At 38.0% G+C, this 12,949-nt stretch overlaps 1 protein-coding gene across 3 annotated transcripts in view; it reads left to right on the forward strand.

Moving 5' to 3' along the window:
• The window catches only part of PDE5A (phosphodiesterase 5A), a 135,155-nt gene that overhangs the window by 16,481 nt on the left and 105,725 nt on the right, over nucleotides 1–12,949 (forward strand). For all 3 annotated transcript variants that reach the window (XM_073804681.1, XM_019927875.3, XM_073804682.1), the window contains exon 2: nucleotides 2,695–3,283. In XM_073804681.1, the coding sequence (XP_073660782.1) occupies nucleotides 2,695–3,283 (589 nt within the window). The remainder of the gene's footprint in view (nucleotides 1–2,694; nucleotides 3,284–12,949) is intronic.

A 12,949-nucleotide genomic window follows, 5' to 3' on the forward strand; every position in this document is an offset into this window, starting at 1 on the left:
AGTCAAGGTGACAGGACTTGGCTGCTGGATTAGAAGAGAGAGTTGAAGGAAACAGAAATCCAGAATAATTCCTGGATGTTTGGTTGAATAACTAGGGAGATGATGGTGCTACTTACTAATACGAAGAAACCTGGCAGGGAGTGAGGCTGGTGCAAGATGAAGGATGGGGCATTAGGAATTCTGATTTCACCATGTTAAGTTGTCTGTTTAGACATTCACATGGAGCTGTCAAGTAGGTGGTTGTATTAAAAAGTTGACCACCATTTTCCAATGAGAAGGTTAGAAATAAGAGGAGGCTGTGTTTCAGGTTTGTAACTGAAGTAGTTAAAATGCCTCTTTTTATATTGATTTGAGAATTTAAGTTGCATGTACATATTTTTAAATAACATGATATGTTAATTTAAATGTATCACTTTTTTCCTGTCTTACATTTTACAAAACAGTTTATTCAGATGCTTCCTGTACATTTTTCACATGCATGTCTGACATCAGTGTCTTTGGCACTACTACTGTGATTTTGGAGGTTATGTAAGCATTTCCCAAAGTATGTTCCCCTCATTTCTATCGAAGTTTTTGAGATACAGCATTATTTTAATATCAATGTATGTTCTCATCACTGGAAGTTTTGTCTCAAGCCATGGCATGCATTTATAAAACATTAGGCAATTATATTTTAAACGACTCTGTGCTAGAGGTATACACCAGAGATGTGTACAATATACCTACTGCATTGCTTTTTAAAAAAACTTTTGTTTATTATTATTATTATTTTGGCCGTGGTGCATGGCATGCAGGATCTTAGTTCCCCGACCAGGGATCAAACCCATGCCCCTGGCAGTGGGGACGCAGAGTCTTGACCACTGGACCACCAGGGAAGTCCCTACATAGGTTTTTAAAGAGAGCTTTAAAATGTATAACTATATCTAACACTTGGAATTATGAGGTAATCCTGATAATATCTGTGTCATCTTTTTTTGACCCATTTCATTCTAGACCGGTACCACTTCTGGGTAATATATATTTACCAAACAATAGAGTGTTGTTCAAACTAAAATAATTAAGGGAACATTCTATAAGTGAAAGACTTAGTAGAGACTCTGAAAAAAGGCTAACTCTTCTTTCCCCCTTCTGGATCTTCTTTTTTCACTTAGTAAATTGTTGTGATTATTCATATCAGTATCCATGACCATTTTTAAATCTTTGTCTAGTGTTACATTTATAAATGTGCCATGATGTGTTTTCCAGGCTTCTGTTTGTGGTATTAGGTTTCTTCTCATCTTTGCTGTAACAAACAGTACCACAGTAAATAAATACCCTGGTACTTCCTTTGCCACATGTGTAAAATCTGTGGAACAAAGGATAAATGCGTTTTAAAACTTGTTAGATATTGCCTACTTGCCCTCTGAAGAGGTGTTATCAATCTCTACTGCATCCAGAAGGATGAGAGAGTGTCTGTATCCCTACACTGTCCAAAATAGTACACTGTCAGACTTGTTTATCCCAGCTCTTTGGTGAAAATAATCAGTAAGTCATTGTAGAGTGGAGATTGCATTGCTCTTATAGGCCAGTTCTTTTAAATATCCTCAGTGGTAGCAAGTTTTTGTCTTTTGAAAGTAAATTTGAGTTTTGGAAAAAGTCAAGTCTAATGCATAAGCTATATATGAAGTTAGCCATTACTCTAGGTTTTTTGCGGTTTTATTTGCTTGTTTTGAGAGGAAGGCTCAGTGAAAAAGAAGATCTAACTTTCAGATAAAGCTAATATTCTTATATGGCTTATGAAATTTTTTAGAAGTTAGTTTCAAAAGAAGAGTTTCAAAAATGTCTAAAGTAATGGCACCATCAGTTGGCATAAGATTACAGCTGCCCAAGAGGAATTATTTCAGTTGAACAACAATCATTTGGATATATATGATCCGGTGTATTTGTTTTAAAAAATCACCCACTGTGAAGGCTTTATCTCAGACAGGTCTCTTCATGGGATGGCACATTAACAACATAAATAATTTAAGTTTTCTCGGGCTGAATTTTTTATACTAGTTATGCTTACTTTTTTGTTTTCCTCCTTTATACAAGGAATAGGTAATCTAGAAGAAGAGATCATTTTTACCATTATCTGAACAAACATTATCAGGATGATATTAATGAAAATCTACAATCTTTTTACTACATACCAGATCAAATTGTTTATATTTTTCATTTCCCTTTCTAAATCTAACGTATATATAGCAATATAGATAACAATTATCTAAAATTAAGCATATTAGCTAGCCAAATTCAGATAATTTTTAAAAATATTTAACTTCGGAACAAGTTGTGTGTTTTAAATAGCAAATTAATTTCCATATCTATGTTTTCCTAAGACTATTGTTAAGTTTAGTGTCTTTTACTTTAATACAAATTGAATTTGAGAGGAGCAGACTTGACACTTGACGTGTGGTAAATCAGATATTTGAAAATACATGTATATAGGAGTCAGGCTTTATCAAAGTGTTCATTGAAGCAACTGTCCTCTACAGATTTGCAGAATAAAACTGTCTTAAATAAACCATCTTGTTTTTATTTTCTATGACAGATTGAACCATTACTGCCTCAGTTTACCATGAGAGGATTTTTAGAAGTTTTCAGGGGTAGCAATATTTAAGGAGGGGTGTTCTTCCTTATGTATTTACTGTGTCTACATGTTCTTTTCTGCAGAGAAATGGTCAATGCATGGTTTGCTGAGAGAGTTCACACCATCCCTGTGTGCAAGGAAGGCATCAGAGGCCACGTGGAGTCTTGCTCTTGCCCCTCGGAGCAGAGTCCCCGTGCAGAGAGCAGTGTCCCTGGAACACCAACCAGGAAGATCTCTGCCTCCGAATTTGATCGACCTCTTAGACCCATCGTTGTCAAGGATTCTGAGGGAACTGTGAGCTTCCTCTCTGACTCAGAAAAGAAGGAACAGATGCCTCTAACCCCGCCACGGTTTGATAATGATGAAGGGGACCAGTGCTCGAGACTCTTGGAATTAGTGAAAGATATTTCTAGCCACTTGGATGTCACAGCCTTATGTCACAAAATTTTCTTGCATATCCATGGCCTCATCTCCGCTGACCGCTATTCCCTGTTCCTCGTCTGTGAGGACAGCGCCAACGACAAGTTTCTTATTAGCCGCCTCTTCGACGTTGCAGAAGGTTCAACACTGGAAGAAGCTTCAAATAATTGTATCCGCTTAGAGTGGAATAAAGGCATCGTGGGACACGTGGCCGCTCTTGGTGAGCCCTTGAACATCAAAGATGCATATGAGGTAAATAAACTGTTGGAACAGAGGTGGGGTGAGGGGTGGAACACAGGTGGGGCATTGGACAACTACTGTGAATCGTGGGGATATTTGACACTGAGATGTAGTAACGTGTGTACTTACTTAAAATGGGAATATATGGCAAGAACTTTCCCATCTTTTAAATGTCAGAGTTTCTTCGCTAATGTCTGGGTCAAGGATAGAGGCCCGAGAGAAGTCTTGTCCTGTTTTTCTCCTTAATGATAAATTAACATAGGTCATCTCATATTTGTATTCTTTCATCTTTTTACCTGATCACTCTACATATCCCCTATCTATGTTATCTCCATGTGAACTTCTGGGAATTTACTAATATTCTAAAATGATAGGTCCAAAAGCCATCAGAAAACCAAACCCATGGTCTTTTTAAATTCATTCATTCAGTTAATCATATTCATTCATTTGAACTCCCATTGACAGCAAAGTCTGATTTTCTTTCTTTCCATTCTTTCGTTTGTTTTATTAGACAAATAAATTTACGGATAGCTTCAAAAAATGGAAATTTTTGCCCTACAGTATTTCGATGGAAAGATTTGATATTTATTCCACTTTTACTTCAGTTATGGACTTAAAGATTACACTATATGATTCTTGAAATTTCCCAGTTAAAATTAATCTTTTATTACTAGAAATAGAGGTTTTAAACAAAGCATCTTAATTGAATGATACTTACTATGTTTATGAATTATGTTCTAGCTACTTATCACGTGGTACACTATGAAGTTTCCATAGTAATACTAGCTTGAGGCTCCTCTGTGTAATTTGAAGGGTCATAGATGTTTTAGTCACCCCTGTATTCCTGATGCCTGGAACATAGTGCCTGGAACATAGATAAGTCTTAATAAATAGTGATTGGGAGAAAATTATAGTAGATGAGATAAATAAGTAGAATGGAAAGCAGGTCATAATAGATCCAGGGAAAATGTGTTAGGTTCAGGGAAGCAGGAGATCACATATAATTGGGGAGACGGAGAGAGGTTTCTTTGAGGAAGCAGTGATTGATGTGGACCCTGGAAGATGGGTGAGATTGGAGTAGATTGAGTTGTGTGCATAGTGAGATCCAGATGTAAAGAGAAGTTTGCAGAAGAGACAGGAAGTTGGACCATGTGGTGCTCGTATGGAAACGTGTGGGTGATAGTATAGATGTTGAGGAGCTGCTGGAGATTACTGGGGTCTTGAATGCCAAGCTGAGGAGTATATGTTTGATTCAGAGCTATGAGGAATAACTGAAGATGGTTTGAAAGGGGAACCGGCATGATTCAGACTGTGATTTATTTTATTTTTATTTTTTTGAGGTACGTGGGCCTCTCACTGTTGTGGCCTCTCCCGTTGCGGAGCACAGGCTCTGGACGCACAGGCTCAGCGGCCATGGCTCACGGGCCCAGCCGCTCCGCAGCATGTGGGATCCTCCCGGACCGGGGCACGAACCCGTGTCCCCTGCAACGGCAGGCGGACTCTCAGCCACTGCGCCACTAGGGAAGCCCCAGACTGTGATTTAGAAAGATGAATAATATGGTGGTCATAAAAGGAATTGGGGAAAAATACTGGAAACTGGGAGGATAGGTTATTTTAATAGTCTGAGGAAGTAAGGACCTGAACCAGGGCACTGGCCTTCAGGACCAAAAGGAGGGAATGGATTAACGAAGAAGAAGCTGACTCTGCTAGACTTGGCAGCTAATAGGAGATGGAAGTGAGGAGGAGAGAGGAGTTGGAGAAGACTCGGGTTTTGAAGTTGGTTGAATAAATAATGGTAACTGGTGGGGAATACTGAGGGCAGGGATCTGGGGAGAGATGTGATAGTTCGGATAGATTAGATCCTGAGATAGGTGTCAGAATCCACTCTATACCAGCAGTCTTTTCCATTTTGATTCTTCACGGAGCTATCTCCATGACCTCCTTGAGCTCTGTGAGTAACATCACGCCATGGCAAACTCCAAGAGGGGTATTAAGGACACAGCTGCAGAATCACTGCCGAGTTTGCAGAATTCCCTTCCTGTCTTAGGTGACAGCTGGGTTTCCGCTTTTCAATGGCACTATAGTCCCAAGTACAGTAGGACCATAAATATGCTGTAGCTTTGCTGAGAAAGCCTCCGTTTGTCTGCACGATCCTAAGTTTCTCCAGCCCTGAGGATTTCTTCATTTATATACAATTTATTGAATCTGTTTACCATCTTTAGAGTTTTGATGGTGTAGCTTTTGTCTTGCAGTTAGTAATAATTTAATTCTTGTACTGCCATCTGAAATAGGCCCAGTGTCCTTGATTTCCAGTGACCCCAGGGTAAAGCCTCTTAGCCTGTGGATTTCTCATGTTGCTGCTTCACCCTTGACACCCTTGATCTGTGTTTATAGAGGCCTTGCGGAAGTTATTCCTGTCCCAGGAATTTCATTAGAAGTTGTGGGATTGATCTGTGACATAATTTACATTGGTATTAACAGTGGAAGTCAGTTGGCTAGTGGCTAATTCATTACTTAGCTCACTCATAGCTTGAATAGTCAAAATACTGTCTCATAGCCTTTTGTGAAAATAATCAGAATATCAAAGTATATTCTATGTTTTCTGAGTCCTACTTCCTTAAATAGGTGTCTGTAAAAATGACACATTTCTTTAGCTTATGTGACCATAGAACACTTAAAAGTTATGACGTAGCAGTAGAAAACCAAGAAGTGGCCATGAAATAGAGTAGTGCTCAGATTGAAGCTCAGAGTGAAATAATAGTCTCCTAGATAGATTAATTGTAAGACATGGTCAACATTTGATTCACTTTTTAAAACTTTGTAACAGAATGATATAAACTTGGAGATTCAACTGTTTTGTTACTAATAAAATAACACATTCATATTTTAAAATATAAGACAAGATCAACACCTTAGACCAGTGAGTCTCAATTAGATCACAGATACCAGTGATGTTCAGTCACACATCATCTCCTCCTTCATCAGCCCATCATTCACGCAACTTTCTTGAACATGGCAGAGCATTTCATAATAATAAAATATTAACACATAATAATCAGAGCCACTGTATAAATGTGTTGGCATTGTCCTCATATATAAAAACTAGATATCATCCAGTATCTAGATTGGATTGTGTATCAGTCAGCGTTCTTCAGAGAAACAGAGCCAGTGGGATAAATAGAGATAAATAAGAAGTGATGTACTCTAGGAATTAGCCACTTGGATATGGAGGCCTAGAAGTTCCACAGTCTGCCTGCCATCTGCACGCTGGAGAATCAGGAAAGTTGATGGTGTAATTCAGAGTCTGAAGGCCTGAGAATGAGGGGGGCCAAGAGTATAACTCTGGTCTGTGTCTGAGGCCAAAAGCTTTAGAACCAGGAGCTCTGATGGACAGCAGGAGGGCAAGAGAAGATGGATATCTTAGAGAGCAAATTTGTCCTTCCTCTGCCTTTTTTGTTCTATTCAGGTACTCAAGGGATTGGCTGATGCCCACTGGCATTGATGAAGATCTTCTTTACTCATTCTACTGATTCAAATGTTCATCTCTTCTGGAGACATCCTCACAGGCACACCTGGAAGTAATGTTTTATCAGCTATTTGGGTATCCCTTAGCCTAGTCAAGTTGACACATAAAATTAACCATCACAGATTGCCTGAACCCCTGGTTCCACGTCTTATGGAAGCCTTAAGACTCCGCAAGATTTCCTATGTCAGAGGATTTCTATTGTCTACACAGCCCTCTTTTCCCTAAGTCAACTGGAATGCAAAACCTGGGCTCTTCTCCTGTTTCCATGGGACAGCCTCTCCATGGATACTCTGATTGCTAGGGAGAAAACTTGGAGGATCTTAGGGCAGGGTCACATTGTCACTCATGTGGCCTTCACCGTGGAGCCGCTACTCCTCCCACTCGCACTTCATTCCTTCCTTTTCAGTCCTTTTCCAGGTAAATAAATCTTCACCATCTCTCATCCTGCAGGTCTCACTTGCTGCTCAAGTGAATTTCTGGTGAATAAAGTTATTTCCAAAATGAACAGAGGAAAGGGATAACAATAGCAACTGTTCTAATTTTGATAAATTATTTAGTTTTGATAAATTATTAAATTTGATAATTTTCTCATGGTGTAATTGTGCCCCAGGGAACACAGTTTGGGAACTGCTATATCTTTGTTCAATGTTCTGATAATCTCTAGGTATTCCACTTTGTGGGAGAAAACCAGTGCATATAATTTGGCAAGTCTACTGTGTTATTTCCTTTTTGTTTCCTGTTATTTTTATTTTTATACCATTTCAAGCTTAAAGAAAAGTTGCAAGACCAGCATCAGAAACTTGTGTATACCCTTTACGCAGATTCTCCAATCGTTTATATTTTGCCCCATTTGCTTTATTATTTTCTTTTCCTATATATAATACATATAAGTAATATATGCAGATTATTTTTTTCTGAACCATTTGGAGACATTTTTACTAAGTATTTCAGTGTATAGTTTATAACAAGAATATTCTCTTACACAACCGTGATACATTTATCAAAATCTGGAAATTTTATGATACTGTACTATTATCAAACATTCCATAGTCAAATTTGGTCAGTTGTTCCATGAATGTCCTTTATAGTTATTCTTTTCACTCTGATCAAGGCTGTAATTCAGGATTACATATTGCACATACTTGTCCTATCTCTTTGGTCTCCATTAAATCTGGAATAGTTTCTCAGTGTTTCTTTATCTTTCTTTACATGTAGTTTGGAAGAATACAGGCCAGTTATCTTGTAGAATGTTTTTCTTGAATTGATTCAAGTCAGGCAGTTTTGGCAGGAATATGACAGATGTTGATCTTGAGACCTAGTTTGGTTTTACAAACAGCAATCAATTCTTTACTTCTCCTACACCAGCTGGGGTGTCCTACAATCCAGCTCAATTCTGACACTAGCTCCTGGAGTTCGTGCAGACGCCACAGGTTAAGGACTCAGTCCCACAGTGCCGTCCCCACTTCAGATACCAGCCCTAAATAGGATACCCAGGCTAGCCACACTTATGTCTGGCTGACTACAAATTCCGGGGTTCCCTGCTCCGGTTTAATAATGTCCTAAAATGACTCAGAACTCAGGAAAACACTAAAGCACTACTTAAAATTACAGTTTTATTATAGAGGATGCAATTCAGAAACAGCCAAATAGAAGAGGTACATAGGGCAAGGAGCGAGGCAGGCGGGGGACACAAAACTTCCATGCCCTCTCGGCGGGGGCCGGGGAAGGGAGAGGTGCACCACCGTCCCAGCACACAGTTATCTCCACCAACCCAAAAGTTCCCTCAGATCTGATGGCACGGTTGATTAAATCATGGCCACTGGTGATTGGACTCAAGCTTCAGCCCCCTCTCTCCTATCCAGAAGTCAGTGGTGGGCCTGAAAGTTCTAATCCTCTCATCACTTGGCAGCCAGCCCCCATCCTGAAGCTATTTGAGGCCATCCCCCCCGCCCCCCCACACCCCCGTGGGTCTTCTCGTTAGCATGAACTCAGGTATGGTTGTAAGGGGTTTGTTATGAATATAAAAAGAATCTCCTATCACTCAGGAAATTCCAAGGGTTTGAGGAGCTCTATGCTAGACCAATATATTTTTTATTATACCACAGACCTTCTTAGCATACGTTACCAGGTAGCATATGATGTTACTCTACCCCGGTATTGATGATGTTAAATTTGATAACTTGGTTAAAGCGGTATCCACTAGGTTTTTCCACTATAAAGTTATAATTTTCCCATTGTAATTAAGTATCTTAAGAGGAGATATTTTGATATTGTGTAGATATTCTATTCCTCATCAGTACCTTTACCAGTTTTGTCATCCACTGATTTTCCAACTTCATAATACCTTATATATATATTAGTCGACATTCCGATGTAAAGAAGGGCTTTGCCTTCTTTATTCATTCATTATTTATTTATTTCTATCATTATGGACATTTTTATTTTGTTTAATGAGTTATGCTCTGTTACTATCTTTATTTATTCAAATTCTCAGATTATATCAGATTTACCGGCTCCTATGTCTTTTTGATGTGTCCCCATCACTCTTGGCATTTTCTTGCTCTCTAGGGGAGCTGAAAGTTTTAACTGCTTAACAAGATGTTCCAGACTCATCTTTTACTTTCCCTGACCTAGCCCTATGATCATTCTTTTTCCCAAGGAGCCCTGGTTCCTTTCAGTGGAGGGGATGGTATTTAGAAACCAGGATCTAGGCAGTAGGTGTGCTCACTGCTACTAGTTTATCAGCAGACAGAGCTAGAAAAAAATATATACACAGACACACAGACACTTGTATTTTATTTATTCCTATATGTAACTACTCACTATATGATAAGCAATGAATTCTTACCTCCAACTTCAATCTAACACCTCAAGGTATATTTTTTCTTCCTCTTTTCTTAATATATATAATATAATATTATATATATTATATGTGTAATATATATATATGTTCTTTCTCAGATTCATTTCTCTCATAGGTTATTAGAAAATATTGAATATAGTTCCCTGTGCTACACAGCAGGTCCTTGTTGATTATCTGTTTTATATATAGTAATGTGTATATGTTAATCCCAAACTCCTAATTTATTACCCTCCCCTTTCCATAAGTTTGTTTTCTATGTCTGAGGGACTGTTTCTGTCTTGTAAATAAGTTCATTTATGTCTTTTTCTTTTCTTTTTTAGATTCCATACATAAGTGATATCATATAATATTTGTCTTTCTATGTGTGGCTTACTTCATGTAGTATGGTAATCTGTAGGTCCATTCATGTTGCTGCAAATGACATTATTTCATTCTTTTTTATGGCTGAGTAATATTCCATAATACACACACACACACACACACACACACACACACCAAATCTCTGACAAAAGAGGCAAGAATATACAATGGATAAAAGACAGTCTCTTCAATAAGTGGTGCTGGGAAAACTGAACAGCTACATGTAAAAGAATGAAATTAGAACATTTTCTAAGACCATACACAAAAATAAACTCAAAATGGATTAAAGACCTAAATGTAAGACCAGATACTATAAAACTCCTAGAGGAAAACATAGGCAGTACACTCGTTGACATAAATCATAGCAATATCTTTGTGGATTCGTTTCCTTATTCTTCATATATTTGTGCATGTGCTCAAGCCATGTTCCAAGCTCTTTACTCCCTTCTGTAGAATCTCTTATCTTTCTCTTCAAGCTGAAGAACTCTCATTAACGTTTCTTTAGTCCTGGTCTGGTGGTGACGAATTCTCTGATTTTGTTTATCTGAAAATGGCTTTATTTTGCCTGTAATCTTGAAAGATATTTTCACTGTCTAGACGATTCTTAGTTAATAGTAGTTTTCTTTTAACACTTAAAAAGTTCTCCCACATTTTTCTGGTTTTCACTTTTCTTATGAGAAGTCTGCTCGGCTTCATTTTTCACCTTATATGTTTCATAGTATATATCATTTTCACACTGTGTGTATATTTAAGGTTTTCACTAACTTTGGGAAATTTTTGGTCATATGTTTAAATATTTTTTCTGCTCCATTCTCTTCTCTTTGGACTCCAGTTGTATATATGTTAGACTATTTGATGTTGTCCCACAGAACACTGAGGCTCTGTTAACTTTTTACAGGTTTTTTTTTTTTTGTCCTCTCAGTCCTTTGGATTGGATACTTTCTGTCCATCTGTCTTCAGGTTCACTGACCCTTCCATTGTTTCCAATCTGCTGTTAAATCCATCAGTGAACTCTTGGTTTTAGACTGTGTACTTTTCAGTTCTAGAATTTACATTTGGCTTTTTAAAAATACTTTTTCTTTCTGCAGAGATTTCCATCTGTTCATTATTACCATATTTTCTCTTCAGTCCTTAAATACATTTATAATAGCTCCTTCGAGGTCCCTGTTTGTTAATTCCAACATCTGAATAATCTTGGGGTCGTTTTCTATTGACTGCTTTTTTTCTTCACGGTGGGTTTCAATTTCCTGTTTCTTCACATGTGTTGTGATTTTCTTTTATTGTATGCTGGACATTGCAAATGTTTTGTTGCAGGGCATTTGGATTATATCAACTTCCTTTAAAACAGAGCTGACCTTTGTTCTTGTAGACAGTGGAGTTACTGGAAGATCCTTTCGGTTCTGTCAGGTTTGGTGTTATTATTTGTTAGGATGGATCTACTTTAGTTTTAAATTTAGTCTTAGGGAATGCTGCTCCGGTCCTTACCCCCCAAGGAGTGGCCTTTCTGTGTCTCAGCTGAATGCCTGAGGTGCCTAGTGAGGTATCTGCTCTGGTGGGTAGAACCCCAGTGTCGTCAAACATTTTTAGAATTGGTTATCGCCATTCACTTTCAGCCTTCAACAGGTAATCTTTGCTAGGTCTCTTAGAGTCTTGCCAAATACATGTCTGTGAAGTGACTAGCCACTCACTCTTCTGCCAATCCTCCTTTACACCCCTAACCCCACCCAAAGCACAGCCTCTCTGATCAGGTACTTTGCCTTGCACATACCAGCCAGTTTAGAAGCCCTGAATTCAGTTCTATTTGGAGCTGTTACTCTGCCTGCCCCCAGGATACCACCTGCCTGCCCCCAGGAGGAACCGGATTATTGCAAGGCCATCATGTGTATTCCCTTCTTCACTGTGTGTAGTTTAGTTATCGCATGTATTTGGTCTCATCTTGTATTTTTCAGCAGGAGGGCAAGTCTGGTACTAGTTGTTTTAGTATGGGAGATGGATCTCTAAGCTTTGTGGGTTTTCTTACACTGTCATGTTCTCATAAACAGTGAAAGAAATAATCACAATAATAATGAAATAATAGTGCTCCGTTTTTCTTTCAATGTTTACTTGGACCTAGAGGGCTTAGAAGTTCTCTATGTGTTTATAGCCCCTGCACTGGGTACATTATTAAAGGAAAAATTCTTTGAGATGCCAAAATTCACTTAAAGTGATTTTGAAGTATGCATTACTCCTACCTCCTTCAATGAAGAATGAAATCCAGGGCTGCTGTTTATTTTAAACTTCCAGTATGCACAAAAAAATTCTATGGAAGTGCTACTAATTTCAGACTCCTGCTTTGATTAGATAGTTGGGTTTAATCCTCTTTTTTATAAATTGGTCTTGTAATTCAGATATTCATTAACAAAATAATTGCTGAGGATGCATTTCTATTCATATTTTGATTATTAGCTTGTAGAATAATTCACTATATAAATTCATAATTTTTATCTTCTTTTAATTTGTCCGTGTCAGTATCCTGTCTGCTTTCTTTAGATACCTTGCAATATAGTATGCTATTTAAGGACCGTTTTTTGGAAACATTGAGCCAAGGTTTTCTCTGTCTTTCAGTATAACTTTGAGCATGTTTGCAGAAAAACTAAAAATGCAGTCGTGTATATTTATAATATAAAATATTTGCATTGATTTTCTACCATTTTATAGCTCTTCTTTTGAAATTGCCTTCAATGCCATGTTTGGTCCTCCCATGGGGAAAATCGGCCTCATTTCTGACCCGAGTTGATGGAATCGTTTACTTCATTCACAGCTTTGGCTTTGCGTGACTTTAGACTAATTAAAAAAAAAAAAAAAGAAATGACCTTCAAAAATGAGGATTTTTTCCAGTGTGACTATTCCATATTTTCTGAAGGGAATTCCAAAAGCAGAGTTTTTAGAA

Source organism: Tursiops truncatus, chromosome 5 (genome assembly GCF_011762595.2).
Source record: "Tursiops truncatus isolate mTurTru1 chromosome 5, mTurTru1.mat.Y, whole genome shotgun sequence".
Classification (NCBI taxonomy): Eukaryota; Metazoa; Chordata; class Mammalia; order Artiodactyla; family Delphinidae; genus Tursiops; species Tursiops truncatus.